The 26,997-nt window shown below is 41.3% G+C and overlaps 1 protein-coding gene across 2 annotated transcripts; it reads left to right on the top strand.

The window, feature by feature from the left end:
- The first annotated feature begins 419 nt into the window (after positions 1-419).
- On the top strand, positions 420-23,537 carry anp32e (acidic (leucine-rich) nuclear phosphoprotein 32 family, member E). Of its 2 annotated transcripts, none has more exons than XM_084313432.1 (7): positions 420-596; positions 7,793-7,942; positions 9,773-9,895; positions 12,841-13,003; positions 14,653-14,744; positions 17,398-17,440; positions 23,265-23,537. In XM_084313432.1, the coding sequence occupies exons 1-7, from the start codon at positions 543-545 to the stop codon at positions 23,354-23,356; spliced, it is 717 nt and encodes a 238-aa protein (XP_084169558.1). In that variant the 5' UTR covers positions 420-542; the 3' UTR covers positions 23,357-23,537. The 2 variants fall into 2 exon arrangements, with proteins under 2 accessions (XP_084169558.1, XP_084169557.1); XM_084313431.1 differs by having other exon boundaries at positions 14,653-14,780.
- Positions 23,538-26,997: the final 3,460 nt, after the last annotated feature.

The raw sequence follows: 26,997 nt of genomic DNA, 5'->3' as shown, positions 1-26,997 counted from the left end.
TGTATGTGCGTGTTTGTGCGCGCACGCGTGTCAGTGAGAACAAAGACCAAAGGCTTGGAAGAGGATATGTGATTTTAATAAAAACAAACAGAAAACGAACGATGGCCTTTTTTCCCCCCCGCTGACGCGTGACCAACCAAAAGCACCTTAATATCGCCTAGAGATGAGCTACTGCGCCACGGGGCCGGTCACCGTATTAAATAAAATTCCTTGTGCGCTTCTCGGTCGGGTCTCTCTCGCTCGGTTTCACCCTCCCTCTACCATCTCGCGGATTAGGGCTGATCAGCGCGATCAACTTTGAACGATGTATCGATTATCCAATCGGTGTCAGCTGAGAGGGAAGCGGCCAATCGCGGGCCGCGGAGGGCGGGCGGTGGGAAAGGGGGTTGGGTGCGAGGTATCATGGAGGATCAGTAGGCAAGCTGTGGCCATCCGCGATAGCCGAGCTACTGGTCTAAAGCCGCGCAGAGTTTTTACTCAACATTTTTTTGATTGCCATTTTCATCCAACGCGTTTAGTGTTTTTAATTGTATTATTTCGAGATGGAGATGAAGAAGAGGATCAGTTTAGAACTGAGGAACAGGACACCGGCGGAGGTAAGCATGCAAGGTTGAGCTTTTATTTTTTAATAACGTTTTAATTGTAGCCTGAAATAGACTACGGGGTGATGCATGGAAGGAGCCTGCGCCCCCCCCTCCCGCTCGCTCACATGGGCTCCGGTTAATGATGCGAGACTGATAGCAAGTTTGTTTTTGGGTACTTCCACTATAAATGTCAGGTTCGCCCGCCGCCACGGTATTATAATGTTGATTTGACAAACTATGTTAAAAAAAAAACTGAAACACAAGAACACGGATCGCACTGATGTGGAAGCATCTTCGCAAGCAGCGTCCCCTCCTCCTCCTCCTCTTGGCTCAAGGTGGCTCCGCGGACCGACACGAGAAGATCAAAAGCATTTCGATCAAACATCCAGGCGACATAATACTTATGGAGAGTCGCTTTACAAGAACTTCACAATTGAGAGAGAGAGCTTAAATCCGTTTTGACTCGACACTCGATTCATCCAGACCGGAGTATTGACAGGCGACGCGGGTAAAAAAAATAGTGTAACTTTTTTTTTCAAAACGCTAGTTTTGAAACTCGGCTTAATGATAAATCATATTAATCCCAAAAGCATTTTTTTTAATATATTTGATCGGCGAACCGCGCACACACAACGAGCCGTTTCGTGCGTAATTACGCATTTCGGAGCTCACCGCGAGTGTAGCCCCTGGAAGCGCACGGCACCGTCACCACATCAACAACAACAACAACGGGTCTCCTTCGTCGTCCCCTCTCTCTCTCTCTCTCCCTCTCTCTCTCTCCCTCTCTCTATAACGAGCGGACATTTTAGTTCTCGGATGGGTTTAACTTCGACCTATTTACCCCCCCCCCCTCCCCCCCAATGCCATTGCAATGATGTTTCGGTTTAAGTAACACGTTGTTTTAAAGTCAAATTAAATGATCATAAAAGCGCGTTTGTCGAAAGAGACGCGCTACTAAACAGCTCGACGAGCCGCTCTCAGCAGGACGCGCGGGCTACTGTGGCTGCTGCTGGCGGCGGCGTCAGACTGTGCGGTGGAGCTGTTCCTCCTGGAGGGAGGGGAAGGGTGGACTACTGGAAGTCATTTTGTAACGTCTTTATGAACGCTCTGTAACGGCGGTGCCGGTTTGAAAAAAATGCCTTTTTTTTACACTCATTTAAATACGGAATTGAAAAACCGCTCCACAATTTTAGATTCGATAACCGACTGTTTTTTTTTTAATTTTTTTTATACAACGACAGATATTTAAAAATGCTAAACCCCACAGGAGAGCGGTTATGTCTTTGGACTCCATGATGTGGCTTGATTATTATTATGTAACCCAACTTCTAGTCTCTGCGTATCGGGGCTTTTTCCCACGCGAATGGTCCGCACACAACCTTGAATAAAAGTTTTAACACAACGGTCCGTGTTCGACGGTTATGAACTTTTGGAGATCGTCCCGGATGTCTGTCTGCCTCTCTGTTTTATGAATTGAGGGAAGCCGGCAGATGGTGTGTGTGTGTGGAGGGGGGGGGGGGGCTCAAGCCTGGCTCAGACCAGACCCCCCCCCCCCCATATCTCCCCTCCCGTGCACGCACACATACTATTCTCGTGGATTACAGTAGGCTAAACACCCAGCTCCCGGAGACACACAACACGCACGCGCACACACACACACAGCGAGGGAACGCAGGGAAGCTGTCAAGCCTCCTCTCCAGGCCAGGTTTATTCATTCATGCCGGTTCACCCTTGTCTTCTATACTCTACCAAATCACCTTTTCCATTGCGGTTATACAACAAGTCGTAGCGTATAGTATCGTGTGTGTAATGGAGTTTATTAACGACGCAGGTGGCAGCCAGAGAGCCACTTCATATCTCTCGCTAATATTATCAAGATGCTAAATAATTCATATTTGACAGGAAGCTACGTCATAATGACCCATGTCATTGGCAGATGTGATATTTGAGTTTTTAATATTGGGGTGTTTAGTTTTGTCCCCCCCCCCCCTTATTATTCGCCAAGCTTGTGTTGTCACCTCCTTTAATCACAGCCTTGCTCTCAATGTCAGCCGAATTAGCCTCATTTTCAAATTTGACACAAATACAAGCGAGAAGGCTTCCCGTCACCATCTGAATGGTAGATGGTTCCAGAGTGTAGTGTTTCATAGGCGTGACGAATACAGCGTAGAGAGCACACACACACACACATAGAGGGCTACAGAACCCACCTCTTGTAGAACCACGAGAGTGATGATGAAGATGACGACGAGAAAGAAGGGATTATTACACTTGGTGAAAGGTCAATTCAAGACGTTCATACCGCCAAATCTTGTTTTTTTGGTAAATTCTAGAAAGTAAACGTATCTTGTTTGTAATAAGACATACCGGTAGTTTGTACAAACACAAACTTGGCTGATGGTGAGGTATATGCTTTTAGAAAGTTGTGGAATAAAAGTATTGCTTTCCGCAATCAATCAAATATTGATTAATGAATTGATCATTTAAAAAACTTTGGTGGGTCCAAAATGAATGTTTACTTTTCCCATTTCCCATTTCCAGAGAGAAATGCACCTGATTGGATAAATGGCATGCTGGTGCTCTAGTGCGACATCTAGTGGTTGAATGTTATCTATTCTATAGCACTGTTTAAGTAAAGTGAACAAATAATATCATTTATGCAACACACAAAACGTAAAATTAATTGAATTGTTTAAAGGTGCTGTAAGTGGTATTTTTTTGTTAAAATAAGTGCTAAATAGCTCTACATTCATCTCTACACTCTCTCAGCCATGGGTCTCCACTCTGACCACTCTGCTCATATTTGCTTAAAACTAGTTTGTATTTCTTATTTTTCTATGGAGTTCTCTCTCCTGATTGGATAAAGTGGGAACGGGATACCAGAACATTTATTTTGTGTTTACTACAGAGTGGAGGGACTGGGAGACCCATGTTACTGACCAAACACTATAATATCAGTGATGGCTGTTGGAATGTAGAGCTATTATTTTAACATTAACATTAATTGAGTACCAGTAACAACTGAATGTTGGACATTTACATTCCACAAATGTAATGTTTCCCCAGAAAGACTCACTCTAAACACTCAATTTACTCAAATTATAGATAATACAATTTCTACTTTACCTGTAGCTGTATATTTAACTTTTTGGTAAGCGTTTGATCAACAAAAGTGACTCCTTAAAACAACACGCCAACATTATGGGAAATGCGCTGTACTGTCTTCTCCAAAGTCAGACAAGAAGATGGATACCAATTGTCTCCCTGTGCGTTCAGTAGAAAGCTATCTGGCTGCAAGCTAGCCTAGTTTAACACAAATGAATGGAAGCGGATACGGACCACTACTAGCATAGCTTAAAACTCCGGGAGAGGTAGGCTAGTGGTCCGTATCCACTTCCATTGATTTGTAATCCACGATGATCATTGCAGGAAAGAAAATTAATGACCAGCAATTATGAATTATTATGACACTTGACCGTATAAGTCATTATAAATTGCTTTGTTGTTGTAAAGCATTATTCATATTTACGAGTGCTTATAACTATAATTCTAGTGTTATGAGCAGATTATAACGCATTATAAGTATGTTTATAATGCATTCCAGACATGGACTGCATAGAAGGTGTTACTTAAAATAAAGGCTTTATTAATGTTTATAACACTCAATTCCTGAATACATGTGTTTATTCTGTAAGAACTGTAATAATAGGCCTGCCGCGATAAGCAATAAATCGATTAATAGCCGCGATAATTAAAATGAATGCAATGATTTTGACGGGCGCAATTAATTGCTATTTGCGCGTTTGTTTTAATGAGGCGGAACCAGTACCCCTCGTCAGTCACTCTCCGTGTGGGGAGGCGGGCCGCTGGCTTTACTACAGAGCACAGCACGGGAGCTCCGTGGGGAAACGCCACATAGCTTAACTACATTTCTCAATAGTGTTGCTCCTTTTAACCACGTAGCGTTATTTGTAGTGTAATGTTAGCTATTTTTAGACCCAAGTAGTTACTCGCTACTGCCCGGAGAAACTGGACTGCTAAATAAAGATGAAAGATCGAGCGTTGATGCTCATTCAATGCTAACAACATTAGCTAAATAGCTAACAAATGAAATACAACGTATAGCATAGCTACAACACAGAATAACGTTAATACAATTACATGCATCATTGTTTACAATGAACGGGTGGGGCTAGTCAAAGGACTGGACACGGGGACAAGTTAAACATGAATTCATTTATTATAACAGGTAGTTTCGAGTCGTGCCTACGCACCACAGGGCTACTATTCTATTATATACGGATTTGACGCTTCCTCCTCATCGTTGATTGCCTGTAGTAGCTGCATCTAACGTTAGTAGCTAACGTTAAAACTAACCTAAAGTTAGTTGTTCACCAACAATCTCAACATTTGTTTTATCATTAGCTCAAAAACACAGAACCGGACGAGACAAGAACTTCTGCTAGGATAATCACAACAATACTTCCGGTCCGGTCGGTGGGCTTCAAAATAAAAGTCTAAAACACCGGAAAAGACGGAGCGGTGGGCTTCAAAATAAAAGTCTAAAACACCGGAAAATACGTTTATTTTGTACAGCGTTTTCCTCCACGAGTACTCGAGTACATCATGTGATCAATCGATCTGGATTATTTTTGCACATCCCTAGTTTATCCTGTGCTGAAGTCTCCATTCCAATAGAGATAGTATATATTTTGGTCTTTATTTGATTATTGTTTCGCTGCCTTTTTATTTATTACGTTTCCAGTTTTTTCCTCACACTTTATTAACATTTTGTACATGGTACCGCGGCGCAAGGTACATTAATAATACATGTACATGTTAAAAGGATGACACAAAAAGCCAGACAGAGGGCTTGTTTCCAGTTTCAGTTTATTTTATAATAAACAATCAAACTGAGCATTTTTTAATTTAGGATATTTAAAATGTCTTCCAATGTTAAATACAAGTTTATTGCACTTTGAAATGGTGTCCTTGCATTATTATGCTATTATCATTATATTAGTGAATTTTTAAAAGAAAATTGAGAACTTTTGGGAAATAAATTTCTCCAAAAAAAATTCTCTAACCGGTCGCAATAATATCGCTTATCGCGATATTTTCGGGGGCAATTAATCGCCCAGCAAAATGTGTTATCGTGGCAGGCCTATGTAATAATGATAGTGATGATGATGATGATTAAGATGAGATTGGTCTCTGGAAAAAGTCCATTATTTATTTAGCAAAACATGTCATTCACAAATATGAATGCAGAAAATCATCGTAGTCGTGGTATTTCCTCATTATGTTCAGACCTAGGATCCAGTCAGTGTAGATTCTGTTTACGGGTATAGTTGTTGCATGGCTGTTTTGTTGAACACTGTGTGTAATAATAATAATAATAATAATAATAATAATAATAATAATAATAATAATAATAATAATAATAATAATAATAATAATAATAATACAAAAAATGCCCTACCTACCCATGGCATTAACTGACAACCAACAGGAAACAAACAATATTTTATTTTATGCCTGACTGATGCTCTAACTGTAGGTAGATGACTGAAAGCTCTATGTGTAGGTAGATGACTGATGCTCTAACTGTAGGTAGATGACTGATGCTCTATGTGTAGGTAGATGACTGATGCTCTAACTGTAGGTAGATTACTGATGCTCTATGTGTAGGTAGATGACTGATGCTCTAACTGTAGGTAGATGACTGATGCTCTATGTGTAGGTAGATGACTGATGCTCTAACTGTAGGTAGATGACTGATGCTCTATGTGTAGGTAGATGACTGATGCTCTATGTGTAGGTAGATGACTGATGCTCTAACTGTAGGTAGATGACTGATGCTCTATGTGTAGGTAGATGACTGATGCTCTATGTGTAGGTAGATGACTGATGCTCTAACTGTAGGTAGATGACTGAAGCTCTATGTAGTTAGATGACTGAAGCTCTATGTAGTTAGATGACTGATGCTCTATGTAGTTAGATGACTGAAGCTATGTAGTTAGATGACTGATTCTCTAACTGTAGGTAGATGACTGATATCTCTCTAGTCATTAATTTCCTGGAGTCAGATGACAGGCATCATGCGCAGCAGCTCAGCAGCCACTCCTGTTTAAAACTATTACTCTGATCCACCCCCTGGATGTAGTCTGATCCACCCCCTGGATGTAGTCTGATCCACCCCTGGATGTAGTCTGATCCACCCCCTGGATGTAGTTTGATCCACCCCTGGATGTAGTCTGATCCACCCCCTGGATGTAGTCTGATCCACCCCCTGGATGTAGTCTGATGATGATCCACCCCCTGGATGTAGTCTGATCCACCCCCTGGTCCCTGGATCATGAATTCCTGCATTATTTCAAAATTACTATTACAATTATATGATTCAGTGCATTTCATTTGTAAAAAGGCAGAAAGCTCAGGAGCGGTCGTCTGGTAATCTGAAGGTTCCTGCCGGTTCGATCCCAGAAGTGCCCTTGAGCAAGACACTTAACCTCTAACAGTTCTGCCCACTGCTCCTAAGTGGTTAGGATAGGTCAAATGCAGCGAAATTATTATTATTATTATTATTATTATTATTATTATTATTATATTATTATTATTATTATTATTATTATTATTATTATTATTATTATTATTATTAAGTGGGTGATTCAGGGGCTGGATTCAGGCTACCCTTGATTTTATGTATATAAATGTGTATATATGTTCAGGCTACCCTTGATTTTACATTTCATTCTTGTAGTGGTTGACAGTTATCTAAAGTGACCATAGCAACCAGCGTCTGCAATCACGATTCAATCATGATTCCAAGAAGGGCGAGGGACTACAACACAATAAGAACTAGAGAGCGGGAGAAGGAGAGTTTGTAATATTGAGATTGTAACCTCTCAATATTCAGGTTAATGGAAAAAAACATGACTCTGTTTCTCTCTCCCTCTCTTTTTTATCCCCCTCTCTCCCTCTTTTCCCCTCTCCCTCTCTGCCCCCTCTCTCTTCCCAATCTCTTCCTTTCTCTCTCCTATCTCTCTCTCACATCTCTCTTCCTCGCTATCTTTCACTTTTTATCTCTTTATCCCCCCCCTCTCCCGCCTCTCTCTCAACCCCCTCTCTCTCCCTCCCTCACCCCCCATCTCTCTCCCTTTCTCTCTCTCTCAACCCCCCCCCCCCCCTCTGTCTCTTTCCCCCAGGTGGCAGAGCTGGTTGTAGACAACTGTCGCTCCAGCGATGGAGAGGTGGAGGGTTTGACAGATCACTTCAAGGAGTTGGAGTTTCTCAGCATGGTTAATGTAGGCCTGACCTCCCTGGCCAAGCTGCCATCACTGCCCAAGCTACGCAAGGTAAGAGACAGTCTTACAGTCTTACTGTACCACTAAACCCTAACTCTGCACAAGCTACGCAAGGTAAGAGACAGTCTTACTGTACCACTAAACCCTAACTCTGCCCAAGCTACGCAAGGTAAGAGACAGTCTTACTGTACCACTAAACCCTAACTCTGCCCAAGCTACGCAAGGTAAGAGACAGTCTTACTGTACCACCAAACCCTAACCTGTCCAAGCTACGCAAGGTAAGAGACAGTCTTACTGTACCACCAACCCCTAACTCTGGCCAAGCTGCCCAAGGTTAGAGACAGTCTGGCTTCCTGAGGTAGAGCGGTGGTTCTCGACTTCTCTGGTTCATAAAAGCAGAGGGATTCCTGTTCCTGACCCCCCTATGTAGTTAAAGGTGCCACTAGATGTCCCACTAGAGCACCAGCATGGGGGGGGGGGGGGGGGGGCAATACTTTTATTCTGCACCCTTCTAAAAGCTCTGTGGATGTATTATAAAAACACATATTATTTGACACGTAGTAATGGTTTTTATTTCCCATTTTCAGGATATAATTATTTTTAGGATTTATATTTAATTAACGATTGGAGGAGGAGTTTTAGACTTCAAATATTCTTTATTTCACAAGAAAAAGCATCAATACCAAATATTATACACGTGATGTTGTATTTGTAATATATCATTTCACAACCCGCTTCGGGGTTCCAACACTGAGTGCCTGTACAAGAGGCGCAGCTTAGGGGTGTTTGTCAATACAAATCTAAATATTAAATTGGGTACATTTCACTTGCCTAGCCTTCCGATTAACCTGCAAAACCAACTTTAGATTGTGTGGGAAGAATTCCTTTGAAAACGAGTTCACAGAAAATAGCATGAAAACCTGGTGGTCAGTGGGTTGGAGGTTAAATGACCCGTCATTGTAAAGATTCAGATTCAGATTCAGACAACTTTATTGCAGCTTCACCAACAAGCAACAAAGACAAACAAACAACAAAACATCTCAACGACAGCACGGAAAATAAAAAGAGAAACACTCCATGTGATACAATCCAGCAATAAAAGTAAAAGTAAAAACAGACAACCAAGTGCAAAAGGCTACTTAAAATGACTACTGTCTGTGTTTAAGCGATGTTCATTTTAAACTGCAGGGCAATGGGAAGTGACGGAAAATATTTAAAAGATATTGTGTGGAAATATATACACAGGTAATAAGAAGGTATTATGCAGATCCAGTGGGGTGAACGCTGAAAGGTCAAAGGTCAAAAACAGAGTGTGAGAAGTGTCACTGCTGTACAGGATATACAGGAATAGGAGTGTAGTAAATATATAGAGTATACAGAGTATTTGTAGGGGTGGAAAGAATATATTTTCTGTACATAATATATAGTAATAAGAGTGTAGTAAATAGAGTATACAGAGTATTTGTAGGGGTGGAAAGAATATATTTTCTGTACATAATATATAGTAATAAGAGTGTAGTAAATAGAATATACAGAGTATTTGCAGGGGTGTAAAGTATATTAATTAATTAATAATCACGCTCTTATTAATATTGATGGGTATGACTTAATTGAATTTTATCATGTACTTATTTTTAATTCATGATGCAGACATAACGTGTAATAACTGTATGGGAACGGTCAATGTCTGTATACTGTTGTGAGCTGCGAGATACCCTGAATTTCCCCAAGGGGATTAATAAAGTATCTATCTATCTCTCTCTATCTATATATTTCCTGTGCATAATATATAGTAATATGAGTGTAGTAAATAGAGTATACAGAGTATTTGAGGAGTGTAGTACATGAGGATGTGACCTGACTCTCCATCTCCTGGTGCAGCTGGAGTTGAGCGACAACAACATCTCAGGGAACCTGGAGACGCTGTGGGAGAAGAGTCCCAACCTGACCTACCTCAACCTCAGCGGCAACAAGATCAAAGAGCTCAGCCACGTGGAGGCCCTGGTCAGTCACACACACACACACACACACACACACACACACACACACACACACACACACACACACACACACACACACACACACACACACACACACACACACACACATGACGTTGTATAGTGTAGTCCTTGTATCAAGAGCTCAGTCAGTCAACTAGAGCAGTGGTTCCCAACCTTTTTCCCCCCAGGGACCCCCAAACATCTCTGATGAAATTCGCGGACCCCCTCCTAATAAGATACCATAAAATACTTTTTTTTTTTCATTTTAATAACAAACTGCTTATACACAGGCATATGCATCACAATTAGACCCACTATGCTTCTTTGACTTGTGCCTTCAATCAACAAATCTCATCTTGCACCATATGCATTTCAAAATGTTTGGCCAATATTCAAATCCTGTATTCATCCTCTCAAATCAGTCCCTAATGGTGAACGGTTTGCATTTATGGAACAAATCAATGCAACAAATTAAACTAAATATGAGACAGGAAATTCCAATCAGTAGCAGAGAGAATCTGTCCTAGCTGGGTTTAATATTTTTTTTTTGTCATTTTAATAACAAACTGCTTATACACAGGCATATGCATCATAATTAGACCCACTATGCTTCTTTGACTTGTGCCTTCAATCAACAAATCTAATCTTGCACCTTATGTATTTCAAAATTTTGGCCAATATTCAAATCCTGTATTCATCCTCTCAAATCAGGCCCTAATGGTGAACGGTTTGCATTTATGTTGAATGAAGTAAGAATCCACTGCAGTAAAAATATCCTCACCTCGAGTGGTGGTAGTAAGGTTGACTGACATGAGAATGTCCTGCTTCAGATCCTCATTTTCAATATATTGCACATAAACGATGAGCACAGCCTCGTCTGCGACAGTTGTAGTTTCATCAAGTTGTATGGCAAATGGACCCTTTCTAAGCTTTTCTGACAGCTGCTGCTCGCAATCACTTGACATCTTATCAATTCGGTATTTCACTACATTGTTCGAGAGTGGTACTGATTTTTGTTTATCCGCCACCTGTGGGCCGCACAGTTTCTAAACCATTTTGATGCAGGCTGGTTTGATGAGCTGCTCGCCAATATTGTGCGGTTTCTTTGCTTTTGCAAAACACTCAAAGGAGGCTTCGGTAGCCTTCTGTAAATCACTGCCACCCCTGCTCCACGCTACTCTAACATCAACAGGCTTGTTTGCCTTGAGAGACTGTTCTTTCCTCCGAAAAAAGTCTGGATCCTTCCCAACGGTTTCTGGGTGCTTAGACGCCTGATGTCTCTTCAGCTTGCTGGGCTTCAGGCTCGAGTTTGCCAACTTTTCTCCACAAATCACACACTCAGGTCGTTTGTCTGGTCCCTCAGTGAAGCCCATGGTGATGTAATTTTCGCGATTGCTGTAGGTCCTAACTTTTTTTGCAGATGAGCTGCCATCATCTCCTTTTCGTTTGTCACACATTTTCGCCTCTGGCGGCTGACTGCAGACGAGCCGAGAAAGTTAACTAGCGTGCTAGGCTAGCTACAGAAAGTGATACAGTCAACTGATTCGCGTTTTAGCGGCTACCCGGTAGCCTACTGTTAACATTCAAAAATCATGTCTAGATGTTTATTTATTTATCTTTATTTTTTTATTGTAGTGGAGAGACTATTCATGCTTCTGATGATAAAAAAAAAAAAACTCAAATCATCTGTGGTCTGGCGGACCCCCTGCGCCCCCCTGGCGGACCCCCAGGGGTCCGCGGACCCCAGGTTGGGAATCACTGAACTAGAGAATGACAGCATGTTGTCTAGTGTTAGTCCTTGTATCCAGAGCTTAGTCAGTCAACTAGAGAATGACAGCACATCTACATATCTATGTTGTTACTTTTGGTGGTGGGGCTTAAAGGGTTGTTAAAGGATTCCCAACATTATGGGAAATGTGTTTACCGTTTTTTTTCCAGAGTCAGACAAGAAGATTTCCTCTCTGCGCGTTCAGTAGAAAACTAGCCTAGTTTAGCACAAATTAATGGAAGTGAATACGGCCTAGCTTAAAACTCCGGGAAAGGTGTTTTTGGCAAACAGCTATAGGCTAGCCGGTCCTTATCTGCTTTCTTTCTTTTTCCATAATGTTGGCGTGTTCCTTTAACATGTGAATATATATTAGAGCTGGGCCGTTAACGGCGTTAACGTGCTGCATTAACGCTATACTAGTATCGCGCGATAATATAATTAACGCATTAATCTAATTTTTTTTTTTTTTTTATTATTATTTTACATTTTTTTTTTACCTTTATTTACCCAGGGTAGGTTCGCTGAGCACATATGCTCTTTTTCAGGAACGCCCTGCTTCACATTCACACAGTTCCATTCACACCTGGGAGCTGCCCAGTACAACCACAGTTGACACCATTGGCCACTGAGCAACTCCACTGGAGCAGTTGATTCAAGCCATGTCACATAGTTCAAGTTTGAAATTATTCTTTCTGTTTTGCTCCTGAGAGTGTGCTAGATACTGTACTGTACTGGTAATATTATTTATTTGTGTTAACTTCTGAATAAAACAACTTATTAAACACAAGTACATCTTATTGAACATTATTTTGATATTTCATTACCAATTATCATAGCAAAACAACTTTTTCAAACAGTCTGTAATGCATTTTGGAAACGGGAGATGGGCTCATGGTGTAATGGGCCACCTGGCCTGAGAAACATAAGGAGGAAAGAAAAAGTAAGGACTTACTTCTGGTCATTATTTGGGTAGAACACACATATTTTGAATGCCTTCGGCAGGTTTTTTTTTTTTTTTTTTTAGCCATTTTAATCTAGATTAATCTAGATTAAATCCAGGATTGCAGATAGATTAATCTAGATTAAAAAAAATTATCTATGCCCACCTCTAATATATATATAAAGTGTGTGTGTGTGTGTTAATAGACTGACTTTGTTCCGTGTCCATATTGTGTCAACAGCAAAACCTGAAGAGTCTGCGCAGCCTGGATCTGTTTAACTGTGAGATCACCACCCTGGAGGAGTACAGAGAGAGTGTGTTTGAGCTGCTCCCTCAGGTCACATACCTGGACGGCTTCGACCAGGAGGACAACGAGGCTCCAGACTCAGAGGCCGATGACGACGGTTAGTCTGGGGGAGAGGTTAGGGGGGACGGGTTGGATGGTGTGTGTGTGTGAGAGAGAGAGAGAAACAGAGTGTGTGTGAGAGAGAGCGAGCGAGAGTGTGAGTGTGAGGAGAAAAAAGAGGCCCTAGACTCAGAGGCAGATGATAGTGCAAGAGTGAAGTTGTATGTGAGTGTGTACTCGGATCATGTTATTACTGTCTGAAGACTCATCATTACTGAAGTCGTGAAGTGAACAGGTTTTTCTCTTAGCTTATCAATGTGGAATGTTAATGTCAGGAGTGTTTCTTCACCATGGCCTGGGTGAAGACTCTTATCGGATTGGTCAGCAGGAGTGTGTTAAAACCGTTTAATGCACATGTAGTTCGGCTCGAGAGGAATCATCGTTCTAAATGAATCCGCTACCCAACCTGTATAACCCATAGCTGGCTTGCTAGCCAGACATCTCACGGTCAAATAGGCGCGGTAGCTGTATCGCTGTCAGTCGACTCATAGCCTCGAGTATGTTCGTTGTTGCGAGTCGAATTGCAAGGACGGGATGTACATGGAGAGAAGAATCCTTGCACAAATAAATGTAACATAGTAGCCTAGTGTATTAGTCAGTCTGTCAATAGTATAGTAGACTACCTCTCGTACAGTGTCTCTGAGGCAAGGTTTGCAACAATGTTGCTGACCAGGTCAAATGTGCTACATCTCACTATTCAGCCAAATGTGCTCCGCGCCAAACTGCGCATCTGACCGCCTCAAAGATGACCATCCCCTGTTGGGGTTGGTTGTTATTAGCAACTAACGATTATTTTGTTATCAATTAATCTGTTGACTATCTTTATCGATTAGTCGATTAATCGAAACGATTAATTTACCAGAAAAAACAACAAAACAATTGATTACATTTGCAATTGAACATTTAAAAAATTATTGCCATGTTTTTCAAGTTCAGTACTACTATCCTTAGGTCACATGGGTCGTTGCCTCTCTGACACCACCTCCTGAATACACAGAGTAGGTGATGAGCCATGAAGTTTATGGCGAGTAACCTATATGCCATTACTGCTTTGTTATCTATTGACTCATTATAGCTACTCTTTATTATCTTGAAATAATATAACACCCACCCGTTTATAAGGCATTGTTTATCTGTATCATTGTTTGCCTGTAGCTAAATGCTGAAAAACAGGGAACAAAATAAACTTTTTGGCTTTAGATTTAAAAACTACCAGCCAGAGAGATACTTTACTGGCCAAAAATTATAAATTGCTTTATCACTCAAATTAACTACATTGTTGCAAACTAATTTCATGACTTGTTTGCGGACTAGCAAGCTGATATCATTTACAACTACTGACAACTAACGGTATCACTGACAGAGTGATGGGTGATCAGAGTAGATTCTGCAGTCACTTCGAGGAAGCGGATTGGATATCTGAAATGGTTTGATTCCGTTGGTATCCAGGAGGATATAGATCAAAGGGCTTTAGTCATCATTTTCACAAACAACAACAACAGTTCTAACATTTAGGGTCATTTTACATCAACATACATTGACATACAAAAAAATGCAACAAGACTGAAAAACAGGATTTTCATTGTGTTCATCTTGTGCTGGATCAGTGTGGCTGTATCATTCACTGAAACCTTCCTCTGCTTGTAGATGACGATGAGGAGGGCGAGGATGGGGCGGGTCCCACGGGAGACTACGATGAGGATGAAGACGAGGATGAGGAGGCTTCTGATGCAGGAGAGGTGGGGCTGTCCTATCTGATGAAACAGGGCGTTCAGGTGGGCAAGAGAGTACGGTGGCCTGACGGGGTCAATCACTGCTCAATTCATCCAGAGGCCTGGTTTCCTTAAAGCGCTGGTTCTCAACCCCCTGAACTGGCCTCGCTGGCAAGACCAGCATTGGGGGTCACACTTCACTGTAATCACATTATTGTAATCACATTACTTTCCCCTGTAATATAAAGTCTTACTGTTCCAATTCAAGTAATAACATTACAGTGACTGGTCTAATGAATAAGCTGTAAATTATATTACACATGTTATCATTCCCTCTGTAGTCTTATGGATCCAAATAGATATTGTATTGAAATAACCCCCCCCCCCAGCATTACCCCTTGCTTGGTTCCTGTTTGCTGAAGTTTAAAGGTCACTGGCTGAGAGAGGAGAGGAGGACACAGAGAGGAGAAGATGAGAGAAGAGGGGAGAAGAGGACACAGAGAAAAGAGGATGACACAGAGAAGAGAGGAGAGGAGGACACATTTAAGAGAGGAGAGGAGGAGAGAGCAGAAGAGAGGAGTGGAGGACAGAGAGGAGAGGAGGACACAGGAGAGGAGGAGAGCAGAAGAGAGGAGTGGAAAACACAGAAAGGAGAGGAGGACACAGAGGAGAGGAGGATACAGAGAGGAGGAGAGAGCATGGGAGAGGAGGACACATAAGATAGGAGAGAAGGGGGAGAGAGGAGTGGAGAGGATGGCACAGAGAAGAGAGGAGAGGAGAACACAGATGTGGAGAAGAGAGCAGAGAGGGAGAGGAGGAAAGGGGAGAGAAGGACACTGAGAAGAGGAGAGAGGGGGGAGAGGATAGGAGAAAGGATGAGAGGGGAAGAAAGGAGAGAGGGACACAGAGGAGAGGAGGATATTGACAGAGGAAGAGAGGAGAGGAGGACCCAGAGAGAGGAGATAAGAAAGGAGGCAGCATAGATGTTAATATAACACAGGTACGAGTAGTGTAATTTAGAAACAGCAGTGTTCCTCACAGTCAGCTTTTCCTCCTGTTTTTACACCAACTATAATACTGATGATACTCCAATATTCCACCTGCTTGTAAACATAAATACCACATCACACACATAATGTCACATCCTGATATTAAAGCTATTGAGAACCAATGCTCTAAAATGTGTTAAAGCGTAAACCAGGCCCTTTTCAGGAAGGAGGCCTCTGAAGAACAATTATACCTCCTGAATCCTCTGAATTGACCAATTGACCCCAGGCCTGACCAGCTTTGACCTTGTGTTGCACCAAAATGGCCGTTCCAGACAACATGCCATTGATTGGGGTGTTTACAGAAATATCTCTCTCTCTCTCTCTCTCTCTCTCTCTCTCTCTCTCTCTCTCTCTCTCTCTCTCTCTCTCTCTCTCTCTCTCTCTCTCTCTCTCTCTCTCTCTCTCTCTCTCTCTCTCTCTCTCTCTCTCTCTCTCTCTCTCTCTCTCTCTCTCTCTCTCTCTCTCTCTCTCTCTCTATCTACCATCCCAGTCTTTGGAGGTTGTGTGAGACGGCCTGGTTTGGCCTACATGTGGTCAATGTGCTGTAGTGTGAGTCTGCCCTAGTTGTCGTGTTAGACTTGAGAAAACACCCAGAATGCATTGTGATCTGTCCGGTGAGTGAGTGAGTGTCTGAGCTCAGCCTACACTAGCTGTTGGTCTTTGTTTTTAAAGGTTGAATCTGTAATGTCGTCACACAGTGACCTCTAAAGCCCTGCTTGGTATTGCACTTTGTTTACATTTTTTGTTTTGGTCTGAGAAATTCACACTATAATAAGTTACTATGTAACAATAATAGATATAGCAACCCTCCACTATCCCCACTCAACTCTAGCCCACACAAAAAAAAAAAAAAAAAAACGTGCAATACCAAACGGGGAGGTTGCTGATGACATTACAGATTCTACCTTTAAAAGATAATGCCACCCATTTTAAGAATTCACATAATGTTCTTCCTGTGCCCCAGGACAGTTCAGTCAGTATTTGTGCACATGCACCACTCTCCTAAAGCTAGAAAACAGAGACAACCATCAGATTTGTGATGTCACCAGGATGTACTTCTGGGACTGCTCCTAGAGAATGAATGGGGTGCTGGCTGGTACTGACTGAACTGTCCCGGGCCTCAGGAAGAACACATGTGGATTATTGATATGTGGGACATTCGCCTTCAATATTCATATTGAGAATATTTCATATTCTCCCATGTCAACAATAAATGTCAAAAGTATTGTTTTTTCTTCTGAAATTCATGTTATAGGGGAGGAATGCCGGGTCTTCCCCAATGAATGAGATGAGTTGAGAAGAGATGAGATGAGTTGAGATGACTCATCTCTGTTAGAATAATATTAGATTACAGATGGCATCTCTGACTAGCTGTTATAATAATACTAGATTACAGATTTTATCTTTGACTATCTGTTAGAATAATGCTAGAAACATGGAAACATCTTTTAAAAGGAGCTGGAAAATATATAATTTTTAGACAACTGTCATAGGCATTTTGGGATTCCCTCTGGAATTTGATGTTTTTGTCCCTTTCTGTATGTGGAGGAACTGACAGACTTGTCTTGCTTATTTCTCCTTGCCCTCAACTCTCATCTCTCTCTTTCTCTCTCTCTCTCTCTCTCTCCCAGGATGAGGAGGATGAGGATGAGTTTGCAGAGGAGGAAGAGGAAGGTAAGCAGAATATTGAATCATGATGGGTAGAAATGTATCATCATAATAGTAAAAGCCAATATGATATCCTGATATCTATATAGTGGTTTTTTAGAGAAACACACCAATGTTATGGGAAATGCTGTATTGTCATTATACAGCACAAGTACAGTACAATGAAAATAAGTTTGGCATCCAACCAGAGTGCAAATGTAACAGTAAAGTGCAATAGTAATATAGAATGTACAGGTGATTCAACTGGGTATAAAATATATAAATGAGTACTACTGAGTAATAATGCTATAATCAGATGTATGTACAGAGTTGTAATATTAATATGTGCAGTGATACAGGTATAAATACACTATGGTAATAGCCAGCAGCATTACTAGTTAGAGTAGGTAAGGGATATGTACAGATATAGATATAGTATCTATAGATATGTAAAAGGATTATGTGCAGGTATGTACAGACAAATGTGGATACATATATATATACGGCAAGAATAAATATATATACAGTATAATATATATACTGTATATGTATATAAATACTTTGGTATCTATCTTCTTGGCTGACTCTGGAGAAGAAAATACAAAGCACATTTCCCATAATGTTGGCATGTTCCTTTAAGTAGAATCTTTAATAGATGAATTTTACTTTCACCAGAGTACTATTTTATCTGGGTTTTTGTACTTTTTACTACTAAAAATAACTGTGTACTTCGTCCACCATTGTGTGATTATGTGTTTGTTTCATACTTGCCGTTCATTGTTGTTTACAATGACAGGGACATATTACTATGTGCATCACAAAACGCAGAGGGCTGTGTATTACTTAGCTGTCAGTCCTGTGGTTGCCTAGCAACACACTGCACCTTAGCTGGAATCACAACCTAAGAACACTGGTGTCACTGGCTCCCTGGTATACTGATGAGGACCAGCAGTACACACGTACGTACGTACACACACGCACACATTATGCTGGTGTTGAACTATAATGGTGTCTGTGGTTTCATTGTGAATGTGTTAAAAGTAGACTCATATACATGAACACACTCTCTGTCACACACAAACACACACACATATGTATGTATGCCTTATCTAAAGAGACAATGCCATGTGTAGGCAGAAGTGTGTCTGTCAGTCTAATGTGTGTAATGTTGTTGATTGAACAGATACAGATAATGTTGATTAAACAGATACAGATAATGTTGTTGCTTGAACAGATACAGATAATGTTGTTGATTAATCAGATACAGATAATGTTGTTGATTAAACAGATAATGGCGTCTCCACACACCCCTAATATAAGCACACACATGGAAATGCTTGCACACATACATGCATATATGCACATACATGTGTACATACACACACGCACACACACAGTAAATATGTGAGGAAGTCATGGTAAGTCTTTGAAGTCATAGACTCCCATGACATGGAAAAATAGCTGCCCCAGAAATGAATAGAGTTTTATTAAAATATGCAGTGCACAAAATATAGTACTATGTAAATGTTAAAATATAGAGTACTATGTACATGTTAAAATATAGAGTACTATGTAAATGTTAAAATATATGTACATGTTACAATATAGTACTATGTAAATGTCAAAATGGAGTACTGTGTAAATGTATTACTATATACTATAGTACTAAATACTATACACTATACATATATATGCACTATACACTATACATACACACTTTACATACACACTTTACATATACACTATACACTATAGATACCTACAGGTACAGTTCAAGCATTTCATATTATCCAGCCAAAGGAAAAGAAAGCAGAGATAGGTAATTCTACAAAAAAATGTACTTCTCAAATCATCAATTAATAGGAATGTCAAACATTATTTCAACGCATTAATCATATGATAAGTGATTAATTACAAAAAAATACATATCAAAATGCATCTGTAGGGTCTGCAGTCATGAACGTACATGACAGAGCGGTTATGTACTCAAAGTCTTCAATAATGCTAAGTGGCAAATCATTTTGTGAAAACATTGTTCTCTGATGTAACAATATCTGTTGACCGATGGGGCAGCTGTCTCTGATAACTGCATCACAGGATATCATAACTCAGCCTTGTACCATACTTAACAACATAATTCATAATATGACTACCAGTATATTATCTCGAATACTCCACATCTGTATGACTATGACTCAAAATGAAAGGTAAGTGGTATATCTTTGTTAAAATAAGTGTTAAATAGCTATAGATTCCGACAGCCATCACTGATAATAGAGTGTCTGGTCAGCACCATGGCTCTCCAGGTCCCTCCACTCTGCAGTAAACAGCCATCACTGATAATAGAGTGTCTGGTCAGTAACATGGCTCTCCAGGTCCCTCCACTCTGCAGTAAACAGCCATCACTGATAATAGAGTGTCTGGTCAGCACCATGGCTCTCCAGGTCCCTCCACTCTGCAGTAAACAGCCATCACTGCTAATAGAGTGTCTGGTCAGCACCATGGCTCTCCAGGTCCCTCCACTCTGCAGTAAACAGCCATCACTGATATAGAGTGTCTGGTCAGCACCATGGCTCTCCAGGTCCCTCCACTCTGCAGTAAACAGCCATCACTGATATAGAGTGTCTGGTCAGTACCATGGCTCTCCAGGTCCCTCCACTCTGCAGTAAACAGCCATCACTGATATAGAGTGTCTGGTCAGCACCATGGCTCTCCAGGTCCCTCCACTCTGCAGTAAACAGCCATCACTGATATAGAGTGTCTGGTCAGCACCATGGCTCTCCAGGTCCCTCCACTCTGCAGTAAACACAAACTAAATGTCCTTGTATCCTGTTCCCACTTTATCCAATCAGGAGAAAGCACTCTATATCAGTGATGGCTGTCGGAATGTAGTAGCTATTATTTTAACACGTAGACCACTTATTTTAACCAACAAAAAATACCACTTACAGCTCCGTAAATCCAATCAATTGAATTTCGTAACAAATACAAGGGGCACCAACCCACCTTTATGTCTAACAGGCATAGAGAACCTGGATGATATTTCCTGTAATATATTTTAAAGGTGCTATAGATACAATTTGCAACCCTAGTCTAAAGCCTACATAGACAAGGTTCGCCTGGACATAGTGTTGTATTTTTGCCAATTCTGAGCGTATTCTTTGAGTCTGTATCAAGTGCAACTTTTATGACGGGGAACCTACCCTTCATTTGTGGTGCAGTGTAAAGTCACCATCATACATTACCTTTGTGTGAGCATACATATTTCATGCCCAGTGAAAAACCTTTAGTTTTCTCTTTCTTTTTTGAATAACTACATGGTTTACCAGGGATTTTTTTTTTCAACATGGACAATTCTATATAGGTGTTGTATGTCCTCAGTGAGTGACAGCTATTTATTTGGATATTGTTCTGGTTATTTTTTTGCATTCATATTTGGACCAATATCTCCCTGCAATCCCCTCCACACACACACACACACACACACACACACACACACACACACACACACACACACACACACACACACACACACACACAGACACACACACAGACACACACACACACACACACACACACACACACACACACACACACACACACACACACACACACACACACACACAAAAGGCCCCTCCATCATATAGCTCTCCTCCTTTTCTGTTGTGGGCTCCTATCGATGTCCATCTCTGCATGTTATCCAAATAGCATAGTTAAATACACATAAATCATCAACAGGTGATTTTCATTCAAGCTGCACAATGCATTATATGTTGTCAGACCACTTCAAATCATAGCTTCAAAGGCATAATTCCTTCACTGTGATTGTCATCATCACTGTCCAGCATTCTGGCTCAGAGTCCTTTTCATTTATATTTTCTGGATCATCATCAACATCCACAACAACTTCCAATGTTTGTTGACTATTATGCCTCTTTGTCTTTTTTCGATTTTATTATAAAACCAAGGATGAGCACCTCTATATCCTCCGTTTACGTGCAAGGAGTGCGTGCCTGTCTGACAGCCGATCTACGGAGTGCACTGGATATAGAGAAACTGTGATAGACAGACAGATAGATAGATATTAATTTATAAATCATACATCCATAGAGCATTTAGAAAGGTGTGGAATAAAAGTATTGCTTTTCCTCCCCAAAAATATTGATTAACTCTTTGGACGCCACGGACTTGAGCATCTTTTGTTCCTACCACGCCAACGCTCTAAGAGATCTAAGTGGCGGTGTTTGTAGGGCTATATCTATATTCTATATTATAGCTATGGATACAATACTATGGCCCATTTGACATCAACTATCTATCGTTCAATATGTGAAAAAGAATAAATTTGTTCATCCATACGTTCGTGTGTTATACCGTGGTAAATATAAGTATAGTTTTAGAGTGATCCTGTCTAATCCCAGAAAATGACCATATGCAGCAATACGTGAATTTCACTAAAAGCGTTGGCGTTTCTCGCCTGGACACGCTACTATTTCCAAATCAAATGTATATAATAGGTATTTTGTTTCATCATAAATGCATGAAAGGGGGGGGGGGGGGGGTCGTTTTTTGATGCTTTGATCGTCACCAATGGCATACGCTGTGGAGTACACACATTGCGATCGATGTGAAATCATGGTTGGATCAAAGCAGGATTGATATAATTGAGTCCTTACCTTCACTAGGAGGTACCCCATAAAGAATATTCCAATTGTCTGATCGAGAGTCCCAGTATTGGTGTCCATCGCGTTGCCAACATAATCCACCACAACAGATGCATCGGTGGCATTTGATGCTTCTCAATGCGATTGGGATAACCGCTCCACTCGCCTGACAAAGAAAACTGCGCCCGGAGACATTTGAACGTTACACAGGCCAAGATACAAGGTTTCAAAGGGTGCTCGATACTGCCACCTGGGAGGATGCGGCCGGTATTGCACTTTGGCGATCTCAGGATGATTCCCCATGTTAACCCAGAGTCCGTGTGCCTGTAATGAATAGAAATATCAAATAAAAGAAATAACTATACTCGGGTCTGGCGCTGATTGAGTTAAAATGTATCCAAAATGTATGTTATTGTTTACATGTTGCATGCATGCATGTGTCCCCTCCCTACTTCCCATTTCCCTACGTGGAATGCACCTGATTGGATAAATGACATGCTGGTGGTGCTCCAGTGCGACATCTAGTGGCTGAATGTTATCTATAGCACCTTTAAGTTTACACTGATTCACTGACATAATCATCCTGTAAATGTATAAATATATAACTTATTTGTAATACCTACACATTGTACATTTTCCTAAATATGTTTATTACATATGGCTATAACATAACGTACAATATGTACCTTTTCCTGTGGTCGATAAGTACTTTATTTACATATTTTAAGTTGGATTGAGCTGTCACACTACATCTGTGTGTGTGTGTGTGTGTGTGTGTGTGTGTGTGTGTGTGTGTGTGTGTTCATACTACAGCCTGTAGAGATGATACTACTCGTCGCTTCGCTGTGAAGTCTATCGAACTGCAACCTGCATTACAACTGGGTTCAATACAAAAGCCTGTTCGGAAACTTTAGAAGTTGCTTTAGGGGTTTGGGGAGGCAGTCAGGGTCAAAAAGCGCAATGTGATTAATTGTGGAATTCCTTTTACGCGTTAATATCGACAGCCCTAGTGATTCTGTTCTTTCTCCTCTCGCATCGTGTCTCGTCAGTAGTAGCAACATGTGACGTCTGGACGATGGCTATCCTGCCGGTCACGTCAGTTCTAAACATTCCAATTGGTCACTTGTCTCGTCAGTCAGGCACACTCCTAACGTTGTGATTGGTTGTCGCCTCTCTCTTTCCAACAGAGGAGAAGGCCGGAGTCCGAGGGGAGAAGAGGAAGAGGGACGCGGAGGATGAAGGGGAGGACGACGACGATGATGACGACGACGACGACTAGCGTCTCGCTCTCCGTCCCCGTTTTCCACCCGTTTCATTCTGTCTGTTTTCAGCTTCAACCTCTGGACCCAGAGCTAGACTAGAGAACAATAACAACAACAACGGCAACAACAACAACGGCAACAACAAAATGACAAGTGTGATCCTGCAGATTTTATTTCTCTGTAAACGATAGAATATCACTGTAGAGTCTATATGTGTTTCTTTTTATATAATGATAATAATAATGATAATAATAATGATATATATATATATATATATATATATGCAATGGTTTCACAGAAAAGGGAGATTTTATCAACGATTCATTTGTAATCATTCCAAGAGTTCAGAACCCCCCCCCCCCATGAGACCTAAGTGTAAACCAGTAGCTGTGTGTAGGTTAAAGGACTAACAGTGGCAGAGTGTGGGACCAGTCACCAGTTTGTCGTCTACGTCTCTCTGGGAATTTATACAGCTCTGCAAAAGAAAAATGGGGAGATTTTTGTCAGCGAGACCTGGCAGACTACTGCAGGGGAGAGGCTCCGGTGCAGCTTGTGAATTCCTAACGACGACAACTTGTAGGCTATTAATATCTCCACTTTGGACTCTTTACAACCGAGGGTGTGTGGGCTTCTGGTTGCCACAACAACTACAACGGTCCCAAACGCTATTACGATGCCCCTGCTGCATTCGGACATGGGTCAAATTTGCAAAACGACAAAAAAGATTTGTAGCGTTTCTTTGTTTTTTCAGGTGGTTGGGGTTTGCCGTGTCGGAAAATACACAGGTGTGAGAAATTTCGAACAACTGTACGAATATGATTGAAAGTCGATTTGACCTCTTCTGTGATTGATAGCTTAGTTGACATTGTCTGACTTGACCCTGCACTGCAAACCCCACCCGTCTGGCACACTAAAGATTAAAACAAGCGCTAACAATCATTTGTAAATTCAATTTAACCCATGTCTTCCCTGTGTGTTGCCGATGTGGTCTAGACTGGTACCCAGTCTACATGTGGTCTAGACTGGTACCCAGTCTACATGTGGTCTAGACCAGCTCCCAGTCTACATGTGGTCTAGACCAGCTCCCAGTCTACATGTGGTTTAGACCAGCTCTCAGTCTCTGTTTTCCTTGCTAGTGGAGACAGTAGCTCAGCTACAGCAACATCCCAACTTCCTGGATGAAGCCTCTTCCTCTCCCGTCATCTTTGCTGTATCCTCCGTCTGTGATATCTGATCTCAGCCATGAGAAGAGAGCTCCCCCTGCTGGACATTCCAACACTACCCTATGGATATCACACACATACACACACATACACAGATAACAGTATCTGGGTATACAGTGTGATGTCTTGTGTCCACTAGCTACCATTTGCCAGAAACTATTATATTCACACAGATATGATCCAATTCTATTCTCTCATCCAGCCCCCCAAATGTGTGATCTTTTCTCCTGTATCCACCCGGAGCATTTGGACACTACCCCCCCCCCCCCCCCCCCCCCCCCCGAAATGCAAACAATCTCCCGATTGCATCTCGTCCTCTCCTCGATACAAATTAATTTAATGAATGGTGATTACATTATGATTACAGTATATCTTCTGGCCCCTGTGACAAAGCTCTGTACCCTGTACATAGATACTATAATGAGTAGAGAGGCCTGTCGTAGAGCTCAGGCTGAGTTAGGCAACGTTATGCCCCCCACTGTGTGTGTTTGAATTGCTTTTAGGCATTTACTGGGAACCGGGGGGGGGGGTGTAGGGGATGACGTTTTGGAGGGAGAATAGCTCTTTTTTGAGGGGGGGGGGATTTGCCATTTCTGCCCCTAGACAAAAGCTGTTGATGTTTTTTTAGTTTTTTTTTTACTGTCTCAGACTTCTGTTATAGGTAGATAAAACAGACGTATTTCATTCAGGTTGAACAAGCTGTGTCACAGTTAACAGACATCGTCCATCATAGTAGAAGCACTATTTACAGACCAGGCTGCACTTGTTGCCCCCGTTTCCCGAGAGGAATTATTTTTTTAAATCCTGCGAGACACCGCTGGGTACATGCAGGGCTGTGGAGGGGGAACTACCGCCGTAGGAACACTGTTGAAACAGTTTTTGACTGTTGGCAAAAAAACGCTTTAATGTTTTATTATTTTCATCGTGTAAAAGAAAAAAGGGGTAATTCTTGTTTTATTTTCATGCGATATCAAGGTGGTCGTTTCGTCCCCCGAGAGTCATCTAAAGAATGTAGAGTTTGGTTCTCTGGTCATCTCCACACAAGCCATCGGAATCAACTTGAAGCTGCACCGGGTTGTTATTTTATTTGGGGGGGGGGGGGTGTAAACTCTGAAAAGTTTGAGTAAAGTATGATATATATTTTGGAAAGAGGAAAAACTGGATTGCTGGAGCACTGTTTGAAACTAGAATTGATCTGATTGGCTGTGCCGCTCCTACCCTCTCTACACAAAACATCCTCTAAGCACAATGTTGGTTTCAAAGGGTGTTTTTTGGGGGATTTGTGTCAAGATTATAAACAATATTCAAGCATTTCCAACGAGTTATTGTAGAGGTACGTACGTTGTTCTTCTCAAAGTGACCCAGTGCAGCTTTAAATCCGCTTAAATCAACATTCTGTTTTATGCTAAACGTGGATGATTTTATCGAATACTTTGAAGTGAATCGCACGGGAAATAAAAACAGGTATTACCCTGTTAAGGTCTCAAACTGCTCAGGTGGTATAGATCGAAACTCATCAAACGGAAGAATTTGCAGAACCTTTTTTAGCTTTTGTCTGGCTGTAACGAGCTGGCTAGTTTATAATAAAATATAGCATTGGGTATTTTACAGAGCAGAACACTTTGAATCTGTGGTTTTTAAAGGCAATATTGTAAATAGAGTCAACTCAATCAGTTTTGGTGTTTCATGTCGTTTTTTTTTTTTGGGTCGTTTTCTGTTTTTGAATCCTTTGCTTTCCTTAGCTCACAACTCCCATCTGATGTCATTTGTGGCAGCCATTTTGGATCCCCTTGAAAGTTGAAAGAATTGACCCGGGGATGCAAACTGGCACGGGTTACAGTAAAGCCGCCTATATTAAGTAGCTCAGCAGAGAGGTCATAGTTGTCAACACGTCTTTTGACCCTTGAACCCCGACTCACTCCCATATCAGTTGTTCCGTTTCCCATGATCCTTTTTGGCTGTTTGTGACAAGTTTTTGTGTTTTGACGTTTTCTGTGTGGTGTAAGAAAAAAAACATCTTAAGAGGGGTTTTGAATAAAATAATATAAAATCAATAAGAGAGGAATGTTTGGAAAATTACTTGAGGCCTTTCACGGAATGTTTAGAATGCAAATTTGTCCTCCATGTTGGAAGCGACAACGGTGCAAAGACACGTCAACAAAGAAATTGGTGTCTAACTACTGGATCTTGTAAGTCACGGTTGGAACAGTAATACAAACACTTTTCCAATGTATTAACTACTCTACCACTGCACAGATACCAGGCATTTTCTTTTGGAAGTGGTTACCAATGGTTACAGGCAGCCATTTTGGAAGAGAGAACTGCTTAAAGGAAAACTCCAACATTTTGGGAAATTAGCTTATTTAACATCTTCCCTGGAGTTAGACAAGAAGATACATACCTTTTTCGTCTCTCTGCATGCATTGGGCTTAGGG

The sequence above is a fragment of the Notolepis coatsorum genome (assembly GCF_963971535.1).
Source record: "Notolepis coatsorum genome assembly, chromosome: 4".
NCBI classification, from domain to species: Eukaryota; Metazoa; Chordata; class Actinopteri; order Aulopiformes; family Paralepididae; genus Notolepis; species Notolepis coatsorum.
Note: the sequence above shows the minus strand (reverse complement) of the source record. Positions and strands in the feature narration are given on the sequence as shown.

What these genes read in the sequence shown, in the direction of transcription:
- anp32e (XM_084313431.1), top strand. Translation starts at nt 543, where the DNA reads ATGGAGATGAAGAAGAGGATCAGTTTAGAACTGAGGAACAGGACACCG. An exon ending in CACTGCCCAAGCTACGCAAG is followed by an intron (nt 7,943 to 9,772) that starts GTAAGAGACAGT and finishes CTCCTGGTGCAG; the next exon opens with CTGGAGTTGAGCGACAACAA. An exon ending in TGCAGAGGAGGAAGAGGAAG is followed by an intron (nt 17,441 to 23,264) that starts GTAAGCAGAATA and finishes TCTTTCCAACAG; the next exon opens with AGGAGAAGGCCGGAGTCCGA.